The sequence below is a fragment of the Capsella rubella genome, unplaced genomic scaffold (assembly GCF_000375325.1).
Source record: "Capsella rubella cultivar Monte Gargano unplaced genomic scaffold, Caprub1_0 scaffold_1, whole genome shotgun sequence".
NCBI classification, from domain to species: Eukaryota; Viridiplantae; Streptophyta; class Magnoliopsida; order Brassicales; family Brassicaceae; genus Capsella; species Capsella rubella.
Window position 1 is genome coordinate 19,312,307 of NW_006238923.1, and position 26,498 is coordinate 19,338,804.

The 26,498-nt window shown below is 37.1% G+C and overlaps 4 protein-coding genes across 12 annotated transcripts; 1 reads left to right on the forward strand and 3 right to left on the reverse strand.

The window, feature by feature from the left end:
- The first annotated feature begins 4,022 nt into the window (after window positions 1-4,022).
- Window positions 4,023-6,026, forward strand: LOC17900895. The gene has a single exon (XM_006306886.2). The coding sequence runs from the start codon at window positions 4,023-4,025 to the stop codon at window positions 6,024-6,026; it is 2,004 nt and encodes a 667-aa protein (XP_006306948.1).
- Window positions 6,027-6,500: 474 nt separating this feature from the next.
- Window positions 6,501-10,071, reverse strand: LOC17900829 (vacuolar cation/proton exchanger 5). 7 transcript variants are annotated; one of them, XM_023789940.1, is made up of 14 exons: window positions 9,823-10,070; window positions 9,588-9,738; window positions 9,344-9,453; window positions 9,008-9,253; window positions 8,852-8,919; window positions 8,729-8,757; window positions 8,440-8,636; window positions 8,122-8,334; window positions 7,720-7,854; window positions 7,441-7,557; window positions 7,308-7,361; window positions 7,113-7,229; window positions 6,929-7,022; window positions 6,501-6,821 (listed from the first exon to the last, which is right to left on the reverse strand). In XM_023789940.1, the coding sequence occupies exons 2-14, from the start codon at window positions 9,589-9,591 to the stop codon at window positions 6,811-6,813; spliced, it is 1,395 nt and encodes a 464-aa protein (XP_023645708.1). In that variant the 5' UTR covers window positions 9,592-9,738; window positions 9,823-10,070; the 3' UTR covers window positions 6,501-6,810. The 7 variants fall into 7 exon arrangements, with proteins under 7 accessions (XP_023645708.1, XP_023645709.1, XP_006307536.1 ...); XM_023789941.1 differs by having other exon boundaries at window positions 9,350-9,453; window positions 9,588-10,071; XM_006307474.2 differs by lacking the exon at window positions 9,588-9,738 and having other exon boundaries at window positions 9,739-10,070.
- Window positions 10,072-10,348: 277 nt separating this feature from the next.
- On the reverse strand, window positions 10,349-14,039 carry LOC17899746 (probable galactinol--sucrose galactosyltransferase 1). The gene is made up of 12 exons (XM_006303485.2): window positions 13,788-14,039; window positions 13,414-13,661; window positions 13,212-13,302; window positions 13,067-13,115; window positions 12,883-12,974; window positions 12,684-12,791; window positions 12,003-12,548; window positions 11,769-11,910; window positions 11,611-11,678; window positions 11,376-11,510; window positions 11,073-11,290; window positions 10,349-10,963 (listed from the first exon to the last, which is right to left on the reverse strand). Exons 1-12 carry the CDS (start codon window positions 13,979-13,981, stop codon window positions 10,569-10,571), a joined length of 2,286 nt encoding a protein of 761 aa, XP_006303547.1. The 5' UTR covers window positions 13,982-14,039; the 3' UTR covers window positions 10,349-10,568.
- A 3,000-nt stretch (window positions 14,040-17,039) lies between these two features.
- Window positions 17,040-22,102, reverse strand: LOC17900687 (probable RNA polymerase II transcription factor B subunit 1-1). Of its 3 annotated transcripts, XM_023776836.1 has the most exons (21): window positions 21,866-22,102; window positions 21,686-21,764; window positions 21,518-21,579; window positions 21,361-21,424; window positions 21,146-21,260; window positions 20,982-21,057; window positions 20,791-20,886; window positions 20,531-20,575; window positions 20,318-20,407; window positions 20,110-20,166; window positions 19,855-20,010; window positions 19,692-19,757; window positions 19,056-19,179; window positions 18,848-18,904; window positions 18,608-18,735; window positions 18,350-18,523; window positions 18,143-18,256; window positions 17,953-18,030; window positions 17,756-17,803; window positions 17,483-17,551; window positions 17,040-17,340 (listed from the first exon to the last, which is right to left on the reverse strand). In XM_023776836.1, the coding sequence occupies exons 1-21, from the start codon at window positions 21,944-21,946 to the stop codon at window positions 17,248-17,250; spliced, it is 1,872 nt and encodes a 623-aa protein (XP_023632604.1). In that variant the 5' UTR covers window positions 21,947-22,102; the 3' UTR covers window positions 17,040-17,247. The 3 variants fall into 3 exon arrangements, 2 of the variants coding, with proteins under 2 accessions (XP_023632604.1, XP_006307068.1); XM_006307006.2 differs by lacking the exon at window positions 20,318-20,407 and having other exon boundaries at window positions 21,866-22,101; XR_002832392.1 differs by lacking the exons at window positions 17,040-17,340; window positions 17,483-17,551 and having other exon boundaries at window positions 17,778-17,803; window positions 17,953-18,070.
- Between the last annotated feature and the right edge of the window lie 4,396 nt (window positions 22,103-26,498).

A 26,498-nucleotide genomic window follows, 5' to 3' on the forward strand; every position in this document is an offset into this window, starting at 1 on the left:
CCCCATATGTGTAGAAAGCATCTCTCTCTCTCTCTCTCTCTCTCTCTCTCTCTCTCTCTCTCTCTCTCTCTCTCTCTCTCTCTCTCTCTCTCTCTCTCTCTCTCTCTCTCTCTCTCTCTTCCTACTACTTTTTTTTTACATTTTTCATCTTTTCTTGTTCTCTTCCAAATACCTACACATTTTTATTTAGTTGAGTTTGATTATAACTAATTATTCAAAATTTTCTTATTACATACAAAATTTGCTTCCTTTCACGACGCAATTATATTGACAGTGAAGGTTTTGCTATTGAAATATAATATTGGTGTTATAACCTATGACTCTTGTTCATATAGTCAAAATATTTTATTTTTGTATAACATGTCACATGACACATGTGGTTACTACTTTATGAAGAAACAATATTCAAACAATACTACTAGTTTCGGTAAACGTATACTACTTTTTTTGTCATATTTTTTTGTATATTCTCAAAGACTTGTGTGAGATTTTTTTTTGCTTTTCCTGATTCACAAGCAATCTTCTTTATTTCTTTTTTCTCACTATATCTATATATATATATATATATATTTTTTTTCTCGAATTCCAAAACCTTACAAGTAGTATTTACATATTAAGGTAAAATGCGCCATGTCAGATCTTTGTTTATAAAGAACAAAAATTGAAAAGTGCAAAACTCTCTCTATCTCTGGAGAATTGGAGGGTTGATAACATATATATATATACTGGTCCTACAAACGTAACTTGATGTAACAATGATTCCGACAAATTTAATTGTATAGTTTCAATTATTCTTTGCATAGTAGAAAAATACTAATTTTAACTCTTACTATCACTGTCTTGTGTTTATTATTTAAGCACGAGACGAGATTATTCAATATGCGCAAAAAGATTATTCAGTATGCATGAGTCTCTCACTACATATATATATATATAGTGTTATTTTTTTACTAATATACGATATCTTGACAACAGTTTATTCGGTATCTACATCCAAAAGTTTGTTTATTTGTCTTTCCTAATTTAATCCTGCAACATTTTATATATTTGTCATTTACTACACCAATTTTTTAAAGTTTTTTTTTAAAACATCACTCTTTTGGTTATGTATATTATATTTTAAAAACCCACCTATTAGAAAATACCGAAACAAACGATGAAAAGGTTCAATTTTTTTTCTTCTAAAGCTAAGATTCTAAGTAAGTAGGTCAATTGTAATGTGAATATTCTATTACTCTTTCATTAATTAACCCTTTGCCAAAACACTACATTTTTTGTGGTATTTAAAAAATACTTTTCTACTACATGTTGGGGTTTTGGATCGCTTTGAGAAGAAGGCTGACACAGTCTCTTTAACCCATGGAGTCAACTCTATGCTATATATGCTTTCTTCTCCTTTTCACCTTTTCAATTTTTCAACTCTTCTCTTCTCTTCTTCCCGTGAATGCTATGCTACTATCGATGAACATGCCACTTTTAAAATATTATAGTAGTTTTTGTTTATTTATTTACGACGGTTGATAATGTCGAACTATATTTAAATTAAAACACACTTATTCATCATGAGAAAATGGACTAGTAGTAGTGTAGTACTAAGTCAAAACTGTAACTAATCAATCATTAAAAGTAGACTAGAGCTGGTAAAAATGTTGTGGCAACTGTATTAGAGAACTATTCTTTTTTCAGACAAGAGATGGGACTCGCACAAAGACACAAACGTCCCACGCAAAGTGAAAAAAAAAAAAAAAGGATGTGAAAAAAATTCACTGTATTAACTATTGGTTAAGTAACTGAATGGTGCATGGTGGTGGTACTATACAGGAATTACATTTTCTTGACTGGTGGAACCAAAAGAGATATTGAAGAAGAAGGACCAGACTAAACGACGTGTGGTTTTAGTTCTTTCTGCCTATATACATATATATATATGAACCCCACTTTGTCGTGTACGTATGTATAAGAGTGTTTATATATTTTTTGGAGGTATTGAAAACGAACGACATGCCACAGCTCATACCTTCGTTTTGCAATTGACGCAGTGTAGTAACTTGTCGTCATCGTCGTTTTGCTTTCGTTCCCCAAAACCACTTGCATTTCTCTTTCTTGCCATTCCCCTTTTTTGCAGTACAAAACTAGTCTTTTTTTTTTTTTGGTATTATTATGTTTTTGACGTTTCTATGTCATTCTTTACTATAAATATTTGATCTCAACAAGTGATCAGAATAATAATAATGGAGTTGATGTTCTTTAAGAATATTGTTAACCAAAATTAACTATAGTAGTCCTCGTGATTGGCTTATGTTTGATGTTTTGTTTCATGTTAGTATTTGTCACCAACCTTTGGCTCTTTCTCTTTGTTTTGGAGTGAGTCTATATATCTCTCTATTGCTATACAACACGAATACTCGCTCTTAATGAAATTTCCATGTCTTAGTTTCTTACCACTCAATATTATATAGTCCCCAATTTTTTTTTTGTTTTTAGATAACAAAGTCAAAATATTCAGCTTCAAACACTATATATTACTTCTCTAGAATGCGACTTATATACCAAGGGATAAGGGAAAAAAAAGAAGAGATTAATTATTAAACCTAGCTCAGAGCTGGCTAAACTCATCAAGAATATTGTGAGTTACACCGTATTAAGTCAGTAAAATTTAACATCTGAGATTGGCTTCTCAATTTATTATATCAAACATTCCAATCTTCCCATCATAGTTATCAACGTAAGTTTACAGATTTGTTAACCTAGCCCTACGGGTAGTACACAATGTAAGGGATGGTAACGTACGTACGAAATTAACAATTACCAGAATCATCTCTTCAATTAACCTTTTTTTTTTCCTTGAAAAAAGGTTACTATATTTTTTTTAACATATAGTCTCTTTTTTTTTTTAAAGAAGGTTACTATATTTTTTTAACACTTTTTAAGTTTCTTATTAATCGTCTTTGTGTTGATAGCAGAACACCATAAATTTGACAAGAGTACGAAAAACGATGAATAGTTTGAAATAAAACAGAACGATGAATTTTTTCTTCAAAAAAAGAAAAAAAATCTGAATACACTGTGTTTGAAATTAAAATTTATAGTTTTAGTTAAAATCATGAATACATATGTTGAGCATGAAACAAACAACGAAACTAATAGGCTTAGAGATTGGGGCGTTGATGAACTCTCTAATCTCTTCACGAGGTTTTGGTTTTGGGCCTCATAGTTTGAGAAATTGAAAATTGAAAATTTAGTCCAAAATAAAGTTTCTATGGAGTAGAGCTGAAAAATGGACTGAAACTAGTAAATCCAAAAACGACTTTGTCCAATCTAAATAGTATTTTCATTGGTCTTTGATTAATGTAAACAAATTTGTTGGTCTTTAAATAAACTGTTGTATTGCGATTTGGGAAATGAAGAATTGATCTACGGTTGGAGATCTTTCCATATTTTGGAACTTGTCATCTCGATCGTAGATTTCATATTCATCTCCCATATGGTGAGCAATAGACATATTTACCTCATGAAGACAAACCTCTCCGGCTCTCCCCCAAGGATTAATATGTTATGTCTTCTCTCGTTTGATGTTTCTTTTATTACAACTTTACAAGATATCTAGTGACACTCTTGCTGCATGTAGTTGACCTTATCGTAGCTTGAAGATGCGGAGTATAACTGTATAAGGTAATGCATCTATTCTAGTTAGCAAGTGACAGAGGTACCTTGTCTGAAACGAGTATATCCAGTAACGACTTTGTCCAATCTAAAAAAGCAAGAATCATTTTAAAAATACCGTCCACTGGACCACTGGTCTTTGATTAATGTGAAACAATTCGTCGGTCTTTAAAAATTACTAAACACTTTCATTGACAGTATGGTGTATCCTATGATTATTCAAAGTCTTGCCTGATGCAACGAATTACAATAAATATAGGACGGAAGCTAATAAAGAAAATATGCAGATCTAGAGCTTCTTCATCACCCACTCCTTTCAGTAAAAGAATAGATTTCACAAACAAAAAAAAAAAAACTAAATGGAAGAAAAGACATTGAAGTTTAGTTCTCGAGCTACACATATTTGTCGTGAGTCTGATCCATCTCAGCCGACGCACTTCCTTTCTCGAAGATATGGTCAAAGAATGTCTAAATGCCTCATATGCAGATACAAGAAACAACGCACTAAGTATCATCTCCATTGTGATACCTGCGACTACGATGTCCACAAGAATTGTTATCTCTTACCAAGATGTCGTTTATCGGATCCAACTAGGCCTCACGCCCTTCAAGAGAGATATCATTATTTCTCTAGTTGCCATACATGTGGAGGCGTCGGCTCCGGAGATGATCTGAGCTATTACTGTGCTACTTGTAAACTCTGTTTCCACAAGGTTTGCAACTTGTACCCGCCTGAGATGAGACATCCTTTTCACGCTCAACATCCTCTAAAGCTCACCTTCTCCTCAGATTCTTCTTTTTCTGATTTGAAACACTTGCCCACTTCATGGCAAGAGGAACCCTCAGATTCCGAAACAGAGCCTGATGCATCCGAATCCGATGATGTCTCTATCTCGATATCCGATTTGAGATGCAAATGCTGCCGGAGGCATCTCCAAGAGGTATACTATCACTGCTCTTCTTGCAACTTCAGCCTAAACCTGACTTGTACTAGAAACCCACCACCTTTCACCATCTTTCATGCCAAGAGCCATGAGCATCCCCTTTCCATTTTCCCTAGACGAATCCCTTCCCCATGTGATGCTTGTGGCTTGTCTCTTGAAAACACCCATGACCTCGTCTATGCTTGTCTCTCGTGTAACTTCATAGTTCACAGGGCATGTATCTACTTACCCCGTGTCATTAAAATCACCCGTCATCCGCACCGTTTATCTCTCTCTTCCTCTCTTCCTTCCGGATTATTCCGTTGTGGAGTCTGTCGCCGTACCATCGATGTGACCTATGGGCAGTTTTCTTGCAATAAGGGATGTCACTATGCAGTCCATTCCAGATGTGCAGTAGACGAAAGAGTATGGGACGGAAAAGATCTTGAAGGAGTTCCAGAAGAACCCGATGAAGACGTCCAGCCATTCGAGAGGATTGATGACGAGACAATACAACACTTCAGCCATGACCATCAGCTACGACTCCACATGAGCGACGGAGCTTGTGATGATGATGAAAACAAGTTCTGTCAGGCATGCATCATCCCAATCTTAGTGTCTCAACTTTTTTATGGTTGTTTGCAGTGCAACTTCCTTCTCCACGAAGCATGTGCGTCCTTTCCTCGTGTAAAAGACCATCCCATACACAAACACCAGCTTATACTTCATCCAATTCCTCCTGACCCACTCAAGGTTGTGCAGCTCCAGGGAGGGGGTGGCCGGTATTCGCGATATGTGGAAGGCATGTTCAAATGCGGTGGTTGTGACCAATCTGGTTATGGTTTCGTGTACATATGCAGGGAGCAAGGCTGCCAATTCCAAGTAGACGCAAGGTGTGCTTCCCTTCCGGATCCTTTTATCCATGGAAGCCATTCACATCATGATCTCTTCTTCAATCACACAAAAGGGGAATGCATGGGGTGTAAGACTAGCCATTGTTCACCATTTTACCTAGAGTGTATGGAATGCAAGTCTTTCTTGGGCCTAAAATGCGCTACTTTACCGAGTAAGACACACTACAAGCACGATAAGCATCCACTCGCTCTTTGCTACGGGGAAGAAGATACAACGTCAAATGCTCAATATTGGTGCGAAATATGTGAGACAATATTAGATGCAAAAGAGTGGTTCTATACATGCAATGACTATTGCAATGTCACAGTTCATGTAAAGTGCTTACTGGGGAACCCAATCTTCTTGAAGCCCGCGTCCTTCGACCTAGGCAATGTTACGGTTTCTGTTATTCGTAACAGTGACAACACTCGAGCAGTTTGCTATAGGTGTGATGGTCGTTCCGTACAGCCCTTTTTGTTTAAGTTCGCTAATGCTTCTTCGTGTTCTTTTGATTGTTTATGGAAAAACGTATTTAAATATATTTAGTATTAAGGCTTTCATTGTTGTTCTTTTTTATTTAAAGTTGTTGTCTTTTGATCATATATTAGTTTTGGTGAATGCCTTTTGATTATATATTGATCCTTGAGGTTGTTTTTTTCTCTTATATATATAACGTAATCTAATTCTTTCTTTTTTTTAAGGAAATTAATATTGACAGGAAAGCATTTTAACTTTTTAATAATTAGATGCAGAACAAATGGCAAATCCCATTTGGAGCTCATCGAGCTATTTGATCGAACCATCCAAGATCCAATCTTTGCAGAAGTAATTCTGTTATCTTATGCCAAATCTGGCTCATAATATTGTTTCAGTAAGACTTCACACTATAGGTAAGTGTCATCTTATTTTTTACCATGATATCTTGTATGGATATCAAATTCAACATACAAGGAAAACAAAGACGAGGTTAAACCTATCTCAGATTTGGCTAATCTCAAAAAGGATGCGAGTTATATCGGATTAAGTCGTAAAATTTAACTTCTACAATTTGCTTCTGAATTTATTATAGCCACCCATTAGGGAAAGAAGAGACGTACCAATCTTCCCATCATAGTTATCAAGGTGATTTTACAGACTTGTAACCTTAAGAAGAGATACACTATGTAAGGGATGGTAAAAACCGTAAAATGGGGCTACTTTTCAAAGTGTAAGCAACAAACTCTAGAATCTCAAATGTACATGTAAGATGGTGTGTTCCTGAGATCATCAGGGTTTTAGTTTTTTTGACACAAACTGCTTCACAGATTAGATTGTGTTCTTTCTGTTTGGTTTATATATCATCTGTCAAGAAATAAGAACACAAAAACTCGTTTCAGCAGGGCTATGAGACGACATGTTTTCTTGTTGGATATTATCATGAAGAGAAGAACTAGCAAATCAACACTAACCTTGATGAGGATCTTCGTGTACGAAGAAACTGGCAGCTACTATCAAATAGCAAAGAATGAGCATCAACCCTTTAAAGTAATTTGATGTCCCTTCCTGCATTGCAACAAACAAGCAGAGACCTTTAACAACTTCATGCAGATAAACTCAAGCTTGCTTTGATAATTAGCATCAACATTAACCCACCTGGAGAAAGAAAGCTACAACGATCACAGTTATAAACAGTGTAGCCGTCTCAAATAGCTGGAAATTTAGGTCCATTTGTGCACCCATCATCCATCCGATCACCACACAGAAAGGAACCTATATCCAATGGACAAAAACCGATAACTATCAGAGAGTGTTCAGTACTAGACCCACGTTCAAATTTCATATACATACCGCAAACATAGAAATCTGAATGGAGGATCCAATAGCCACTCCCAAAGACAGGTCCTGCAGAGGGGAATAAATAGTTAAGAACCTAAAGAAGAGAATCATAGACATCAAAATACAAGAGAATTTGTCTGAGTACCAGCTTGTCTTTCATGGCAAACATAATAGCACCTGCATGCTCGGCCGCATTCCCAACTATAGGAAGCAAGATGACACTGATAAAAGAGATTGGTATCTTCCATGATACTGAAGCACCCTATCACAGATTGAAATACAAAAATTCAAAACCATAAGCCAAGCTCAAAATGTAGCATTGCAATGTTGTCCTGATCATATGGAAATGAATAACATGTCAAGTTAATATTGTAAGATCTTCATAAGAAATAATGAAATACAAAAAAAAAAGGTAACTATTTACCTCTATGGCATCAACAAGATAGCCGGAAAGAAGAGAGACCCAAGCTGTCAAGATTGAAAGCCATATGATAGCTTCCCACTTGGAGATCTCGGGATCTTCATCATCGTCTGAAGATTCTTCGTTCTGGCTTGTTTCCTATAATTTACAGTGTTTACCAAACAACAGAGATAAGTCCAAGTAGTAGAAAGAGGTGGAACCACTTAGTTTATTGGCCATCGATTTATAAAAAAGAAATTGGACAGAACCCGTAAAATTGGCCAGAATCATCTGTAGTCATGATCAAATGATGAAGCTGGTTTAACTTGAACGAAACAATATTTGTATCTGTAGTTATCTTAATCTATTGTTTCCTGGCTTATGCGATTAAAAAGAAAATGTCATCACAGGTCAAAGGAAACAAACCTCGATAAGAGCAGTATAAGAACTCGGCTGCCTCTTTAACTGGAAAAAGAGGTAAGCAGCATAGGCAACGAGCATTATGCAACTGCTGAATCTTGAGAGAGCAAGCTCTGATGACCCAGCATGAACCTCACTGTGCGTGTAATGAAGAACTGCGGGGAAGAGTAGCCCCATGACAGCCATCAAAAGCAATCCTGAATTCACAACGGCGTTTCCCTGGCATTACAGAATAGAGAAGCTCAGCAACATGGTAAAGATTACAGAACCATATGAACAAATACATTGAACAGAAAGAAGAGAATAGGTGAATGATATGCCTACTTTGTCAAAGACTTGCTCTTTCTGGGAAAATACAAGCCCACCACAAAAAAAGGCGCAGCCAAGTACAAGCAACATGTTAGAAAGGATCGAGCCGAGCAGTGTCAGCTGTACAACGCGTATCATTCCAGTTTTCAGAGCGAAAATTGATATGATCAGCTCTGTCACGTTTCCAAATGTAGCATTTAGGAGGCCTCCAACTGTTAAATTGGTATACCACGTCAAAAAAATATCAGGAGAAATCGATGAGAACCCGAAATAGAATGGCTATCATAAAAAACAAAAGTCATACCAGTTGAACCCGTGTAACAAGCTAATTGCCTGTCACCAAAATAAATGGTTACTTGTAGATAAGTCGTGCTGATAGAATGATAACATGGTAACTCAAGAATTACAAGTGCGAGCAACAGCTTACTCAGTGGCATATCCGAGACGTTCAGCTAATGGTGTGATGCCTACTAAGCTCAGTAAGAAGATCCAGCCCTGAGCCAGAAGAATCATTTCTTGAGACATAACATAACCAGAAGAAATGAAACTTCTAAGAATAGTAGCCGAAACTATAACTGCTCACCTTATTATCTGTCAAGTAGTGGAGTAGTATAGCTAGAGGACCGAAAGGCAACAAAAGATTGAGTTTATTGGACAAAATAACGATCTTGAAGCTCTTGAGCACACTGTTGTTAGGTGTTTTAGTTGCACGTTCTCGAAAACTTGGAGAAAGTGATCCTTGTTCCATCAAGGAAGCTGCTTTTCTTTGTGGGGAATCAGTTTCTCGTCTGAAAAGGCTTTTGTGCTCAACATCATTAACCAATCCCATCTGTACAAAGTTGTAATCTTTTCCATTAAGCTGACAATGAGGAGCCATATAACAGAGACAAGACGTGATCGATGGTGAACTATAACTTACTTCTACCTGGGCCTGAATAAGAGCCGGCACCTTACAACAACCCATATATAGACTTGCGGTAACAAAACATGAAAACGAGGATACACTACAATGTGGTCTTCTTCGAGAACCTGGAGATGGAGAAACTTCTAGAAAGATGAATCACGATGCAAAATCCAAAACCTTGGAATGCTTAGGTATCAGACATAGAGTTGAATCTGAAAACTTTAGGAGTACAATTCATCAAAATATCAAAGAGCATTACTCATTCAACAGCTAATGAAACGAAAGAGGATCGAAGCTTAACATCTTCAAAAGAAATCAGATCAGTCCATAGCCCACAATATGAAGATGTGAACTAAAGCGCATCGAAGGTGATGGAACGGGTAAAGACTAAAGAGATCCGAAAGGTTTACCTGGAAGTCAACGAAGGGTCAGAGAAGAAAGACTTGAACAAGTTGCAGCAATCAATTCAAATAAAACAAAGTAAAAAACGAAACTTTGAATTCTTCTTCTTCTTCTTCTTCTTTCGATAAGTTGGAGAAGAGGACAGCCGAATTAGTTTACTAAGTATTGATGCATCGTCGTGGGGGGTTGGTAATAGGAACAAGGGAACAGTAGAAGAGAGATTTGTTTGTGATCTGAGTGATAATAGAAGAATCTCCCAGAGAGATGTCAGGTCAGCAAAGAGCGTGAATGCGTGATCAAGGAAGGAACTTTCCTTCTTCTGCTTACTAATTTTTTTTTATCAACCGGTTGAAGAAGACAAGACATGTTTCAATTTCTTTTTTTTTCTTCTTCAATAACTCTTATAAAAAAATTATAAACTAGTAGTACAATATATAATTAACTGAATTTAATTAGACATTTAATTGGACATTTTATCTAATTTCCAATTGTTTACCACTTTTCTTTAATCATTGTTATGGAAATTTAAATAAATGTGAAAATTGTGAATTAGTGAATCAAGAAAGCTAAAGTAAGTGGATCCCCTAAACATGACGTGTTACCATAGTCCAGAATAAATAAATTGAAGTATCGACCGCATCACGTTATCCCCATTACATATTTTTACTGATTCGATTACAACGTGGATACTATTATAATATAAAGTCTTTTTTATCTTCTTATTATTACAACAACAACAACAAAAAAGACGAATACATTAACTGATACACAATTCATCATGCAGATCAATATGAATCATAATAAAGATCATGAGAGCACCGAGTACGATACTCGAAAGTCACAGTTGAATGACCACATCCCAAAGATACAATTCTTTCTCTGGAACTCCTAAAATAAACGTCACCAAACCCGATTCCGGTTCATACTCATACTCCACATCCTCTGAATCCACAGTAACAACAGTTCTTGGTCGTGGTCCAACTGACGAGGAGTAATAAACCCCAACCACACCACTCCCTCGAAGTTTCATCCTAACGACAGATCTTGTCCCATCATCATCGTATCTTAAACTCACTATGGCTCCTCCAGAGTTAAACATCTCCATAAGTCCCACCGGAGCAAACTTTGTTCCATCTGAAAATTCCTTCACCGGAACCACTGTGAAGACTTCGTACTCACGTGACTTCAATGTGACTGGTAATGATGTATCTTTGGGGAGATACACTAACTCTCCTGGTAACGCAAAATACACATTTTTTATAGAAAAGTATGAATTTTTTTTGTGAATAAATTAAAAGGCAGAGTATTCGTTTAGATTGATGTTTTGAGTTTGTGTAACTACCTCTGAGATGGGAATAGACAATGGAATCGCCTGTCCACTCAAAGGCTGCTACTTTATGGATGTAATGAACATCATTGGTTCGTACATAACCAGATATTGTCCCAGGTTCTTGGTCATGGATTAAGTATCTCTTCTCCTTCTTACACCATCCAGCTCCTTGGCAGTTAAAGACTCCCATCACCCCAGTGAACTCGTTCAAGTTCCATATTTTCATTAGACTTGCAAAGTTATCATCAGCAACAGTTTTAGTTAAAGATCTACGCTTTCTTCTCTTTACGGGGCAAGGGAAAAAATTAGAGATACCTTCTATTGTCTCTGACTGGATCACTGAAGAAGCAATCACGGGTTGGTCTTCCCGGAAGCTTTGCTCTGAGTATGGAACCGTCTCGCAGTACTAGCTTTCTTAAAAGGTTGAAGTCATGTTGTCCCGGTTTGTCGCTGTATAATTAACAAGTTCAAATGTCTAGAGTTAACTACTTTCAGCTCAATACTTTACTAAGTTTGTTTGTTAAATGCTACTGAACCTTATGATGATTACCTGACATAAATGGCACATCCTCCAACTGCGCGAGCTGCTGCATGATATTCAGCCATCGGATGCAAACTCTGCAGTTGAGAAACATATATATATTAGATATATTCACAAAGTTCAAAAAAGGTTTGTTAAATGTTATCTGTTGAATCAACTCAACCTACATGAAACATGTCCCAATCCGGCTGCATAAACTCTCCAAGGAACAGTGTGTTATATGCAACAGAAGCAATGTGGATTGTGTGCGATGCTGGATCTCTAGGCCAGAAATCGTCTGATGCCCTTATAACAGCCGTCTTTTTTGCGCTATAAGTACCATTATAAGAAGAAATCATAAGGGACTGTAATGGTTATGGATAAAGTCTGTGAGAACAAAATTTGCAGGTCCAGATGCTCACCTGTAGAGACCATCAGTGTTATGACTCATGCAAGAGATGATACCATTGTCAGGGAAGTTTCTTGAAATGGAAGCTTCCAAAGCCTGGTGATACTTCTTTGCAAGTTTGACGCGACCGCCATGTCCTGCCCCAAGAGTTTCCAGAATGTTTTGGACGTCTACCTTGACACCATCGATCCCAACGGATGCAAGATACGAATGAAGGTCGTTATAGAAGCTAAAGACTCTCTCAGGATTCACCAAACCGAGTCCATTCTTAGTTATGCTTTCTAGACATCCACAGTTCTCGTTGGACATAACTCCTGGTGAGGAAACTGGATAGGCAACCTTTGATTCGTAGTGTTCCATACCAGCAACGCCTGGTTTGACTCCTCCCCAGTATCCTGTTATTGCATGCCAAACATAAACATATTTGAGTGAATTGTTACTCTTAATGTCTGTGATAACATGTCCAAGACTCAATGCAGGGTCGTCCTCCCGGTGGCCCTCTTTGCCATCCTTTTGAAACTTGTGGTTCTCCTTGATGTGAGTTAACCGGTTTGCAAAACTGGAGGAAGCACAAAGGATAGAAACAGAGTGGCTATTAGCTAGATCATGACAAAACTACAAGACATGTTTGCAATAACTAAACCAGTCACAGGTGCTGATTGTATACTTGTAAATGGAGAGCATAATTACTTACTTGGCAGAATTATCAGCGTTAAATTCTACACTAGTCTCATCCATGCCAACAGATTGCCAACCATCATCAATTATGACAAATTTTGGGGAAACCCTACCAGCTTTGAGGCTACAGACAATAATAATTACAGCTTTGGTTAAGTTCACAGTCTAAACGGTAAAGCCATCTTCAAGAGTAATTAAAGACTGATCAGGAGTACCTCTCAAGACCTTCCTTGACGTCTTTGGCTGTTACATTGGTATAGAATGCATCCCAAGTGCACCAACCAAACCAGTTTAACATATCTGGCATCTAAACACCACTCAAAACAGGGGACATTTGAGAATCAACTTTGGGTAAAAGGAAAAGTATGAGACAAATTTAGTGAAGACAAGTTTCCTTACTTTCTTTCTCTCCCGGTGTGAAAACGTCTGAAGATGTTGTTCAACAGCCCTAAAGCATAAACCATGGAAGTACAAAGATTCTTAACACTAACCTTTTGGATAGAAAAAAAAAATCAAATAATTTGAGTTAAGAAACATTACATACTTGACAGCTTTGGTAATGACATCAAAAGGGTCGGAGCCAGCAGCCACAAAAACTAAATGATTCCCTTCAAATTGGTCAACACTTGGATCACCTAGACCATACAGAACAAACCATATAAATCTCAAGAGATATATAATCTGACAAAAATGTTCCAACTCAAATCTAGCCATAGCCGTGTGAAATTACTAAGTGGATTACTTACCGCTTTCAAGGCAAATCTCTAGCTCATTAGCCTCGTTCCCTTGCAGAACAGCCCTGAAGTCTCCTTCGAGAATAGGCAAGAATACAACGTACGAGGAAGCTGATTGTCCTTCTGCTCCTAGATCAGATCCTTGGTTTGCTTCTACGATTAGAAACTGAGTCTCGCAAGGAATCTCTTTTCCATTAGTACCCATTCTTTGAGTCATCCACCATAGTTTAAACCGGAAGACACACATAAACCTCAAGCCTCTGCCAAGAAAAGAAAAAATCATATATCGAATACAAGACATTAATACCCTAAGCGTCAAGTAATTCAACAAATTAAATGTGACATTCAACAAAAGAAGTATAGGAGGAAAATGATTGAAACAGTACTCGAGTTTGCCTAAGGAGAAGACACGGTGGCTTCCTGTTTGATCCGACGTGACTCCGACGAACGCGCCGCCGATTAACGAGTTTCCTGAAGCTGGAGTAACTAAAACATATTCTGGAACGCCGCGAAGAACACGGTTACCTAGCACCACCAGATCGGAGTCGCCGGTGACGCTGATTCCGGCACCAACGGTCATCGTCTTACTTCCTTGTAAGGAAAAAAAGAAAGAAACCTCGAGACTCACGCTACACTCGAGAGTGAGTATATAAAATAAGTTGGACAAGACAAGAAGCCAGAAGGGTATTTATAGAACGTTACCGATGACGTGTAACAGTGCTCATATCTAGTGAACACGAAAATGCAAAATCTACTATATATAGTATAGTATAATAAGATATACGCTCATATGGTGGTAAAATACTATAATTTCTATTTTTTGTAACCAATGTTTTGATTTGAGAATATAACGTTAGAGATTAGACAATTTTATGGCATAATCCGAAACACATTTCAGAAAGGAAAAAATCATATAATCATATGTAGCCTGTTACTTTTCATAATAAGAAGACAAAAAAAAAAAAAAAGTCATATGTAGCTTACGTGGACGTGATTGTAAATGCTGACCATTTTGAGATAACTCGGATATGATTCTTGACTGTGTTGATCGGGGTCGAACATGATGTTATTAATTATCATATTATGTTTACTTATATGTTCAATCATATTTTGGTTAACCATGGAAATACAGTACTAAAGCTCAATCTTCTAATGGAAATCCCAATTATATTGTCAATTGCAGATGACCAAATTAAAAGTCATTGAAATTGCAGTAATTAAAAAAGAACTAAAAGAAGACATATATAAAATATAACCTAATTTAGAATGCTTGTGATTTGTTAAATATAAAAGATTCTCCACCTTCAAAATATAAAAATCGAAAATGATATGAACCGAACATTTTGGAATGTTTATAATCGAAGATAATATGCGTTTTATAGTGAAAGCTAAAGTGGAAACAATAATTTACTTGGGTGAATAATAGCTACTATCCTTTTAACAAAAAGGAAAAAATAAATAAAATATATTTGCATGCGAAAAGATGTAATACTGTCTACTAGTAGTGAATTATTGACAGTGATCATTAATTATCAAATAGAGCGGCGCGGGACAGGAACTGGAACAGAGCCCACCACATGCTCATGCTCATGCACGACCATTGGACGGTTTGTTCTACGCTGCACATGATCTATTACCAATATATATCGATCCCTGTGTCTCGCAAATAGAGTATATAACTTCAACACAAAGAATGCCTCCCCAATCCATTCATTAGGACCTTTTGGAGGAGAATATATATAGGAAAAGGGCAACGAAAAGAAGCTCAAACGAGCCAAAGTAAAATAAACCCAAAGGCCTTGGGGCCATCCATCTTTGCTTGATGAAAACCGAATCATCTCTAATAAATGAGTTTATGTATATATATGTAACACCCGAATTATATCTCTAACTCTAGACTCTAAAAGATTTTTCTGGTGGAGGAAATGTAACTGTCCATTCAGAACCAGAATGAAAGTGTGATAGAATAGATAAAGAGAGTTATCTCTTTTCCCTTTCCTTTACTTGTGGAACTTGAATTTTTTTTTTTTTTTTTTTTTTTTTTTTTTTTTTTTATGTCAAGATGACCAGCAATTAGTAAAAGTTAATCATCGAATTCAAATTATTATTTATCATTGAATTTCTATTTTTTATATTATGCTATACAACATTTATTCTTCTGTGAGTTTGAACTTTGATAAGGCAATGGCATAGCTATGATATTGGTTGAGCTCAAACACATGAACTAGAAAATTTATGACAAAATAATATTTGTAATTGAAAAATTCACGATCTAGAAGTGGACCATCACCAAAGTTGTTGGATATATTGGTTAACTTTAAAGCAGAAAACAACAGATCGATAAAAACGTCCACGCACCAATCTTTTTTTTTCTAACTTCGATGCCTCTCTCCCCACGTTTCTCTCCCACATTCTCATTAGAACCAACAAACTCTAATAAATAAATAAATAAAAACCCCTCTATATATATAGCCTTTAAAAAACATTATCCAAACCACCTCACAAGTTAGAATAGAGAGCTACGTACGTAACGATCGATCGAAGATTGTAATCAACGTAGAAAGAATTAAGAAAGATGTGTTGTGGAAGGGTTTGCATGTTATGCACGTGCTTGGCTTTGGTGGTGATCGCTATAGGCTTGGCCTATGGTTTTGGTGTCTTCAAAACTGGATTACACAAGATCCACGAGATTGTTCATCTAGATTGTGGTCTGAGATTCGGCTGCTATGGTGGTACTCGCCGCTCTTACGGTTTCATAGCTCCTCCATAACAGATTTTAGCTGAGAAGGCATACATGCACGAATTAATTCAACTCTGCGTCTTGTGTCTTTCTCACTCTTAGCTAGATTTTGTCTTTAATTAGTTTTTTTTTTTTTATCTTTCTAATTTGGATTGTTTGGTTCGTGTGATTTTGGTAATTTTCATATCCCTTTTGAAATTTATTTAAACGGAAGTCTTTCTCAACTATTCTCCCATTGTAAACATACAGTTGTAACAACACCCTTGACCTTAATTAAACCCACTAAAGCTAATTAACTAAGTGGCTTAAGTCCCTTTGGGGAATTTTATCTACAAAACTACAAAAAAAACACCAATAAATCGTTTAGTCGGTCGTTCATCTTTGTTTTTTTCGCAAGTGCAAAGCTTCGCATCCGCGTTATATACAAGACATCAAATTACTTAGACAAAACAAATATCTCAGAAACATCAAACTACTGATGAAACAAAAACAGAAGATTCGTTTGTCTTGAACCGCTCAACTGATGTCTTACTCTTGCATGGTGGACATGGAGCGATGGAGCTAAAATGTGACTCAAGTGTGAGGTCATAATTAAAGTGCATGCATCTCTCTTGCACGAGCAGATAGAAAGTCATGAAATATAAGTGTTTTCTATTCAATCGACAAAAAACATTAGAATGATAGATTTTCATTGAACTGGTTCACCAGGAGGTGGTGGCTATTGTTGACGCCAATGACTCTGCTCGCGAGTCGCGAGTGATGATCCTAAATAGCTTGATAGCCATCTCAAATGCTCTAATTTTTGGGTTTTTTTTTCTCTCTCATGTAAAATAATACTATTGTTTTCAATGTTTGGATTTTTATCTTTTTATGATCGTTTGTAATGTTCACTCGTTCGTCTCCTAACAATAAAAACGACTCATTGACAACACAAAAATCGTCTCCTAACAATAAAAACGACTCATTGACAACACAAAAAAGATACTATGTAAACGACTTTTTTGTATCTCAATGGTCAGACAAAAAGCAGACAAATGAAATCTCAAAAAACACCAACTAACCGCTGATTAAACAATTTAGATCTTTCAGAGATTTTCTTTGGTCTTCTATACATACCCGTTTGGTCTTTCGCCGCCGCTGCTCTTAGCTGTTCTTCTCTGCAGATCTGCTTCGTAGTGTTGGAACGCAGCGTCAAGAGCCTGGCAAAGAAAATCGTTTAACAATGCAATGCTTGCTTTAGTTTGTATAAACTGGATATAGATGCAATATGAGTGGGGATATATAAGACTTAACAGAGACATGGTAATACAACTCTTTCTGTACATATTGGAAGAAGCTAACCTGTTGCATTGGACGAACCAGCAGAGAAATCTGATGGCGGAGATCAGATTGCACCGACTCTTTCATTGCCTGAGTTACATCGAGTTTAGTAGTAAGGAAACCGTAAAGTGGACCATATACAATTAGATTCGAGTAAAATACTGCATCAATTTAATCTACTCAAATTTCATTTTCGAAATTGCATTGGTATGGAGAGATTAGCAACTGTACTCTTCTAACAGATTTACTCCCATTTGCTTATTCTGTCAAAAGATGAAGAAATTCAAAGCTTACCTCGAGTTTTGAATAAGTATTGGACATTGCATCCTTAAGTTTACCAACCTGCATAATAATATAACATCATACTAACCCACAAAAAAGATTCGGTATAATAACTTGCTCTTGGTGTATAATAAGATTGAATGTTCCACGAGAAAGCCTAGGAATGCAAACTCTGGAATTTGGGATATTTGAAAATTACAATGAATTACCTTGGTATGAAGATATGTGGTTGTTATAGGATAAGATGACCAAAAATGTCTCAGTAATTCTTGTATTGATGTCCAATGCTGTAGATGAAAGAAGAAAGTCCTCTTATCCATAGCATTACTACCCAATCTTCACTAATCAGTACATATAGAGCTTCTTGTCACTTAGGATACTGAAAAATGTCGGACTTACGTGTAGAACTTCATCCTTAGTGGACTTTGGTAGTCTGTCTAGAAAGCTCTCTCGTGGGTTCTTCCCAATAATATTTTTGGCAGTTGAGATAGTTCGGGTTAACGAACTGAAAACCTGAATAGGGTCAGCAATTTTTAGCTCAGGCAACAAAGCAAAAAATTATGGTTTCTTTAGTCAGCACATATTTTATTATGGGATAGATAGCACCTCGAAGGAAACTTCAGGCTTAATTAACGGATCACTTAATCCTCTAGCTCTGATCTCCACAATGGATTCTTTTAGTAATCCAAAAGCTTCATGGACATTTCTCTTCAATCCCTTTGTTCCTCTGGGTGCATTGAGAACGTTTCCTTGTTGAGATTCAAAGTAATCACGAGGATCCTGATTCCAAACAAGAAAAGCTAAGGGGATTAACACAGCATCCATCATCAATTGTGAAAACCTTATATTGGCAGAAAGCCAAACCTTGATAGAAAGCGGGGCTAGCGGGAAGTTTTGTGGTGCTTGAAGATCCTCCATTCCTGCTACCCGGGACATCCTCTCCAATCTCTCCTGATTAGCGTCCTTGCCGGTTTCGCCATCAGCTTTGCTTACTAACAGGGGTAAAATATCAATAGCAAGGTCAGATGAATTTAAAGAGTGGCATTGCCATTGATAAGCACAGGGAAAAACCAAAAAAAAACATAGCAGAGTGAAACATCAAACCTTGTTTAACCCGTGTGAGAGCCTCTGCAACAATCCTCGTATCTTCTGAATCAACATCTGGTTTTCAATTTAAAGGAATATTATTGTATATTTACCACCAAGAACTAAATTCAGAAAGGCCAACATAAAAATTTACACTTCGTCAACTGTCTAACGTTATATAATGTTCAGATGAAAATATTCAAATGACGTGCTTAGAGGTGTTTACCAATGCTTCTGCCTTCCAATACAACAGCAGCATGACGATTAAGATCTTGCAAAAGTGATCGTTTAAACTGCTCATTCTGTGGTTCAACAACATCCCTGGTTCCATCACGCTGGATCCCGTGGTCCTGTGTTACGGGAAAGTGAAGAACAATATGAGATGATATGATACAGTATATAGTAAATAACCTTTCAACCGCATACAGAGAGCAAAATGTCAATATTAAGATTAATGTTTTCTATATATCAGTTTTAAGCTCCTTCAAAAACATGCTAATATAAGAGTAGTGGTCATGTGGATAAGAAAAAGCACCTATTCGGAATTATCTGAAAAAAACTAAATCACTTGATTTAACAATGTAAATCAGGTTCCCTGAGAATTCTAGAAAACAAAACATGTGACACATTTTGTTACGAGTTTCATTCTTAACACCATTAGTCTTATCCCAGCTCTTCCCATACTATTTCTACTAGGGACATAGACAATACGTAAACACCAACACTATAAACACCGCAAATGACTTTTCTATTTGTGTTAATCTGAAAGCATTAACTGAGCATTGAAAATTTCTTTCAACAACCATTGATGTGCTATTTGGAAATTATCCAAACCTTTAGCATGCAGTGGTAGTTGACTTACCATAAGATGAGTGTAGTCGTCTCCCTCATCAGCCTCCATGTCAAGAGTTGGATCAACCCGTCTAATCTACAGAAATAACATTCAAATCAGATAGATATGCCACAAATAATTTATTTTCAAACAAAATACATGGAAAACGATTATACCATAGAAGAAAACTAACCTTTTGACGAGTTTCCCGAGCCAATATCTCATCAGGCTTCAGAAAGACAGCGAGTTCCTCATCCTCAGCAGCTTCTGCGGCAGCTACTGCTGTATTTTTGGTGCTGTAAAGATATTCTGCTCTAAAATATTTTGTCCAGAAGTCTTTTTCTGTCATCTAGCATAGACAAATAATTAGCAAAGGCAGTTAATATTCGTCGTATTTGAAGATTAAACATTTTAAAAAAGATTGTCAAGGTGTGCTAGTCTTTGTTACCTTACTTGGAACATAACTGATGAATGCCTGCCTAACAGCAGGCTTCTCAGCAAAAATCTGAAAGCGTAATGAAGAAAACATAAGTGGGAAAGGACTGTAGCAGGAATGAAGAAACATTCAGTATACTTGGAATGGATTTACTGGCTAAGCAAGCACACACTATCAGTTGGCAGAAAGGCTGTTACAAAATTTCATATTCCCCACGTACAGTCTCACATGGGGCTCTGTAAGTTAAAGCACATGATGCAACCTGAACACCTATCAATGGATTTCTGACCCAATATATCACCACCTGTGACTTCAGCTCCATAAAATATTAAAAATTTATGATGTAGACCTTTGCGGATCCAACTTGGATTTGGATTTAGAAACTAATAGAGCACTTACAAAATTGAAAAACATAGTGAACGAAAGAGCTCACCTGAAAAATTATCTCCGGAGTCAAGTTAAACGTCACTCTATTAGTCTGAAAAAAGAAAAATGAAGAAAGTGGTTGGTAAACCAGCAGAGATGTCAGGTGATAGTAGATATATATCAACAAATAAATGTAATTAAGCCGAAAACATCAGTGTATGCTTATATAGGTGCATTGTTTCTTTCCTACAAAAGCATGTACATGAACATGGTAACCAAAGAGGTTTTAGTAACTGCCAGGAAGGATCTGAGAAAATTATACCATACCCGTCCATCAGTAGATGGTTTGATGCCAGAAACCATCATGCTCTTAAGCCCGAGCTGCTGTTTTGACTTTCGGATGGAATCTTTACCAAGTAATTTCTGCAATCAGAATAAAGTCAGTAACTACGACGAAATGAAGAGAAGAAGAAATTTTTTATAAAAAAAAAAAAGCAAGGAAAACACAAAGAACTAACCTTCCTTGTAGCCCAGAATTCATCTTCTGTCAAGACTTTACTTTCAACGAATTGCTTATGCAATCTCTGCAGCTCACTTTATATCATGTATGTTACTCACATTAGAAGGAACTTGATGAGCCAATGAAAACAGAAACTTGCAACCTCATGTTCTGGTTACATACCTATTTTCTTTAAGAAGCTTGAAGCGTAGCTCCAATTCTCTAATACTAAGTTGCTCAGTAGATGCCGGGACAGCTGGTTTATTAGGCTCCTCTTCACATTTAGCAAGTGCTTTGGCTGTTTTATAGTTGAAAAAATAGGTTACAGAAACATCGTGAAAGAAACAAGAGAAGTAGTTGCCAATCAATAAAAGCAAACCAAGGTAGATGGAGCTTACTGATGAAATCACGGCAAGCATGCATATCGGGATAATTTCCAAACTCAAAGATATGACTCCTTCCCTATAATCAAAGATAAGGAAACCTCAAATGAACACTGAGCTTCAAAATGCACATATCTAAATATCTTCAATAGCGAAAATGCCAAGATAAGACCTGCTTGTTTGTCAGATTGAGCCAAGCAGGTTTCTGTGATCCTTCTTTGGTATATTTTTGACCTGAGAAATAGAAGAAACACAGTGAAAATCTGATAACAAGTGTGCAGGCATCATAATAACGAAATCTATATGGGCAACATAAAGGTGCTCGAAGGGTAAGACATACTTTTGATGTTCTGAGTCTGCACTTTGAGCTTTGAATCCGATTTGGGATCATCAGGGACGAAGAGCAACATCGCTTCTTTCTGCGAATTGAAAAAGAAACAGGTAAAGACGATTAGAGATAATCAAACTCAAATAAGAGAGAGAGCGAACGGGAAGGAAGGTGTTGGTAAAATAATCATACAATTCTGAGAAATCCAGAAGTTCCTGGATCCTTGACAGAGCTCTTGTATTTGACTCGCTTCTCAACTTGCCCACCAGCCATATCGAGCGAGCAGCTATGTATGAATTTGGTAAAATCGGTGGATCAAGCGAAAGTGGAATCTAGGTTTATGCTCTCTATCAACAAAAGATTAAAACTTGGCGAACGAGAGAAGAGAGATGGTGTCTGGTCTGGTGTGGTGAGTTCCCCACTCTGCTGCTCTTGTGAAAGAGGCGTTTTGTGGAATCCCCGACTCTCAATAGGATCCGACCCGAATCATTATTATGTGCCGCAATGCCGGTTCCCTTTTTTTAATAATAAACCGATTCGGTAAAACCTCGGTTCTAGGAAAATTAGGCGTTATTGACCCGAAATAAACTGGTACAGCGTAAAGGAACAAAACGGTGACGCATTTGTATAAATACTATTTTGTTTCCCTCTTCTTTATTTTTACTCGAACATCTTCTCTTCTTCTTCTTCCTCTGCTTTTCTTGCTTCTTGCTCCCTTCTTTCTTCCACAAAACTTAAGAGTCTTCTCCTAATAAAAATGGCCGGAGTTCCTAGGGAACCCTTCGCTTTGAACCTCAATCCCGCTTCTATCATCACAAAAATCCGTGCATACTATCCAAAGTTTCAGTGTTTGGCATTTCTGATTGTTTCAGGGGGTTTGCTTCTGTGCTCAAACTATTTGAAAAACCATCTGGAAGAAGAAGGAAGTTACTATCTTGACATCTATCTTGTTTGCCTGGTTTTGATCATGGGTCCAAGAACAGTGATCATTAGAGTACGTCAAAGGTTGATGGCCAGATTGGGTGATTGGGGATTTGCTCTGATTAAGGGCGTTAGTGCTGTGGTTTCCTTCACCTTCTTCCACTGGCTAGGAAAAAAGCTAGTGGGTGAAAAAGATGTGTACATTGCCATGGCTTCAGTTTTCTTCTTTCTCTACCTCTTGTCCCTCCGTGTTATCTACGAAATCACCGACGATCTTGGGCACTAGTCATTGTGCGCATCGGCAATCCCGTCCCGGCGATTCAACCAGTCCCGGCGCTTGCACCATCCAACAACAGAGCTGGACATGGCGGTTGGGCCCTACCCGAGACTTGGAGATGGCGTTTAGCCCGGCCCGATCGTACCAATTGCCACTTTAACCGGCCCAATAGTATGAGTTGGTGATTTGCTTAGCCCTTTTGAATGGGCATAGAACGAGAAGAACATTTTGTATAGCCCTATAGTAGGAACACTTTCTTTTGTATGAAGTAAACCAAATATCTAAAAATAGAAAAAATTTGAGGAAGTTACGTTTTTTTTGATAATTAATAGTATAGATATATCTATATTTAAAAAATAATATAATTGGTGATGTGATAATTGATAAATGAACAAAAATAATTAGGGGATTTGGTAGTGCAGACTGCACAAAAACCCTATTTCTCCTATCACAACAACAACAACAACAACAACAACAAAAGAGAGAGGGATGATGAGTATTGAGAGGATGTGGAAAGTATTAGCCATGTTGTCCGTATTTGCAATCTCCATATCACTCTACAGCCTCTGTCCTTCCACGTCGTGTTCGTTATGGTATGCCGCCATCGGTGCCACAACCTTGTACGTGGCGTTGCTACTCATTTCGCACTTGTGCAGCAATATTCGCATCTACAAGGAAGAAGAGCCGCCTCTACCTGCTACACGAGCGGCCTACTCTGTTATTCTTATTGCATCTATGTTTTATTTCCCTTACTATTACTCCACCATCCATGTCTTGATTTACGTGTGCTCCATGTTTGCCTTTGGGATCGCCATATTCCAGCTCAATTCTCCTATGGACACCAAACACGCTCTTGCCACCTTATTCTTTGGTTTCCTCTCTGCTTTCCAGGGATTTGGGATTGGTAACTGGCCAGATTCAGAACGCTCCTTTTGGTGGGTGATTTTGTTTACTATCCTTTTTGCAAAACTTATTTTCCCCATTAACGGCATCTACGTTTAGTATTGTATTACTGCGGCTCTCTATTCACTCTTGTATTTATTTTTTATACATTGTCAGTATAATATTTTACTTAGAATTTCTTCTTCCATTTCACTTCATTCAAGATTCTTTTATGCCTTCTTCAACTGACTAGAATTAGAGGATGGAACAACGTACCTGTTGACGATGACTATGTATAATTTGTTATTGTGATGGTTTCATTCATAGAGACAGGACTAAAGAGTCCCCATGCTCTCTCTTGTGTGCCCGCTACATATGGTGCAGAACAAGCTTTCTGGACAGGTTAAGTCATTTCATTACTGTTATGAGTCACTGATAATAAGTTTTTTCGATCGTGGTGATCACCATCTCCATCCAGGATCCACACCACTCCTCTGAATTAGTGCCAATTTGGTTGAATCCAAGTTCTTGTCCTTGAACATCACATCAAAGTTAGGATTCAGCTCCTTGTCTTGTAACAAACGAATCAGTTCAAGATCACCTTCTTTTTAAGCATTCAAAAACAAAATAAGTGAAAAATAATTCATCAGATTCTTTAATGAACAAAAGTTTCCCACTCTTCAAATTATATACTATGCGAAAAAGAATCTCAGATGAAGAAGACGATGGTCGATGGTGATGGTGCTATTCATCGAATCGTAAGTCTTCGCTGCTTGGAAATTTTATTTTGTTGTTGTCGTCGTCCTTCTTCTTTCATCCTTTAATTGTTTGCCAAGTCGATTCAATTCTACTTTTTTTCAAAAACAAAATAAGTGAAAACGAATCAAAAGCAAACTAGGTGAAAAAGAATTCATCAAATTCCTTTTTGAAAAAAAGATGCCCTCATGCAGCTAGCCTTCAGTTCAGGTAACTGATAGAGATAAGCATTATGTAGCCTTTCCAGAACATTTTTTTTTGTCTCGATGTCGTCTAGAAGACTCAAGTGGCACGCGTCTTTTAAATCAGCAATATCATATTTAGCGGCTGCTTGGAGGAGTGCCAATCTGTGTATAAGGAAGTCTTCGTTCTGGATATTGCCGTAGATATAACTAAGAAAAGCTTGGTATGTTTATTTCTGATAGCTCTTTCTCTTTCAGGTCATGTAAAAACATGCTTTGGAAACCAGGCGAACGGACAGGAAGAACAACTTGATGAGCAACAATGCATGCTTCCTCCAGTAGCATTGATCATTATGACATTATGTATGTGTAAATGCTTTCTGTCGACATACGTCCAAGGGATGTTACCGCTGTTGCTTTCGGTTAATAGAGTGAAATTCTCCACTCTACCAATTCAGGTAAGGTAAATATCAATTCAACACATACGTTCCACCAAACATCCCTTTAATGTGAGGTGTGTTTGTAATAGATGATGTGTCTTGTTCATTTTATGGTATTTTCAGATTGGTTCTAGTGACTTAACCGGCACCAAAACTGACGAGAACATCCAAATGTCTGTCATTTACGCAAAATATTTTAATGATAATAACATATAACCAAGTTGGTTTCGTAGTATATCCCAGATTCACAGTTTGCACAACTAGAGTAAGATGGCAAAGGGAAACTCATATTTCACATTTAAGATCCCAAGTGACGTCATACATAAAATTCAGTTTAGATTTTGGATGGTTATTATGTATGTCTGTCTGTATATGGAGCAATCCTCGTTTTGTACTTTTGTAGCATCAACCAAGATAGGTTAAATAAATGTGATTAATTTGTTCATATTATTTCAAGACATACTGTATGTTCAGATTGTAATATAATAATATAAAGTAGTGTGATTTGGAAATTTATGTTTCTTTCTGATATAACCGTAACTCTACAATGAGTTGGTAATTTGATTCTCTATTAAAAGGATTAAAAAGAAATAATAAGAAAGAAGGAGAAGGTTGTGGATTAAAAAAAAGAAAAAGCAAAAAAAAAGAAACAAAGAAGGAGAAGAAGAATGACATGGCAGAATATGGGGTTAGGGACATGGCACGTTGCAAAAAAGACGTGGCACGTGACAACCACAAGTTGTTCGACTATATAAAGGAGAGATAAAAGCAGAGAGCAATTTTGAGTCCAAGAAACCTAGCCGATTCAGAACCTGAAATTCTAATTATTATTATTCTTCTTCTTCTTCTTCTCTATTCTCAAAATGGTGTTCGTCGAAGTCCAAGGCCAACCCGATCTGTATTCAAGATTGCCAATGAGTTGTGAGGAAGTAGGCGCTGCGAAAAAAAGAAGAGTATTCAAGATTTCGTGCAAGATCTCGTTAGGAGATGTCAGGGATTACGAGATCTTCCAACAGATTTCAGTATTCAATGGTGAGCACCGCGAGTGGTTTTACCCAAAGATCTCAACCCCGTGTGTGGTCTACACGTGGCACAACCCCTCAAAGAGGTATCCGTACGACAATAACAGAAACAAAAAAAAAGAGTTCACACTCTGTTCTCTGCTCTGCTCTAACCGTCTCGGCTCTAACTTCACAGAAACAAAATAGCTACCATTCGCAGGTGAAAAGTAGCCTTCTCTCATTCCTTTCCCTCTCACTTTTGCTCTTTTTTCCCGTTTTCTTATCTTCGTCCTCTCTCTCTCTCTCTCTCTCTCTCTCTCTCTCTCTCTCTTTAGTTTCATTCCGTAGCAGAAGATCAAATCCAAA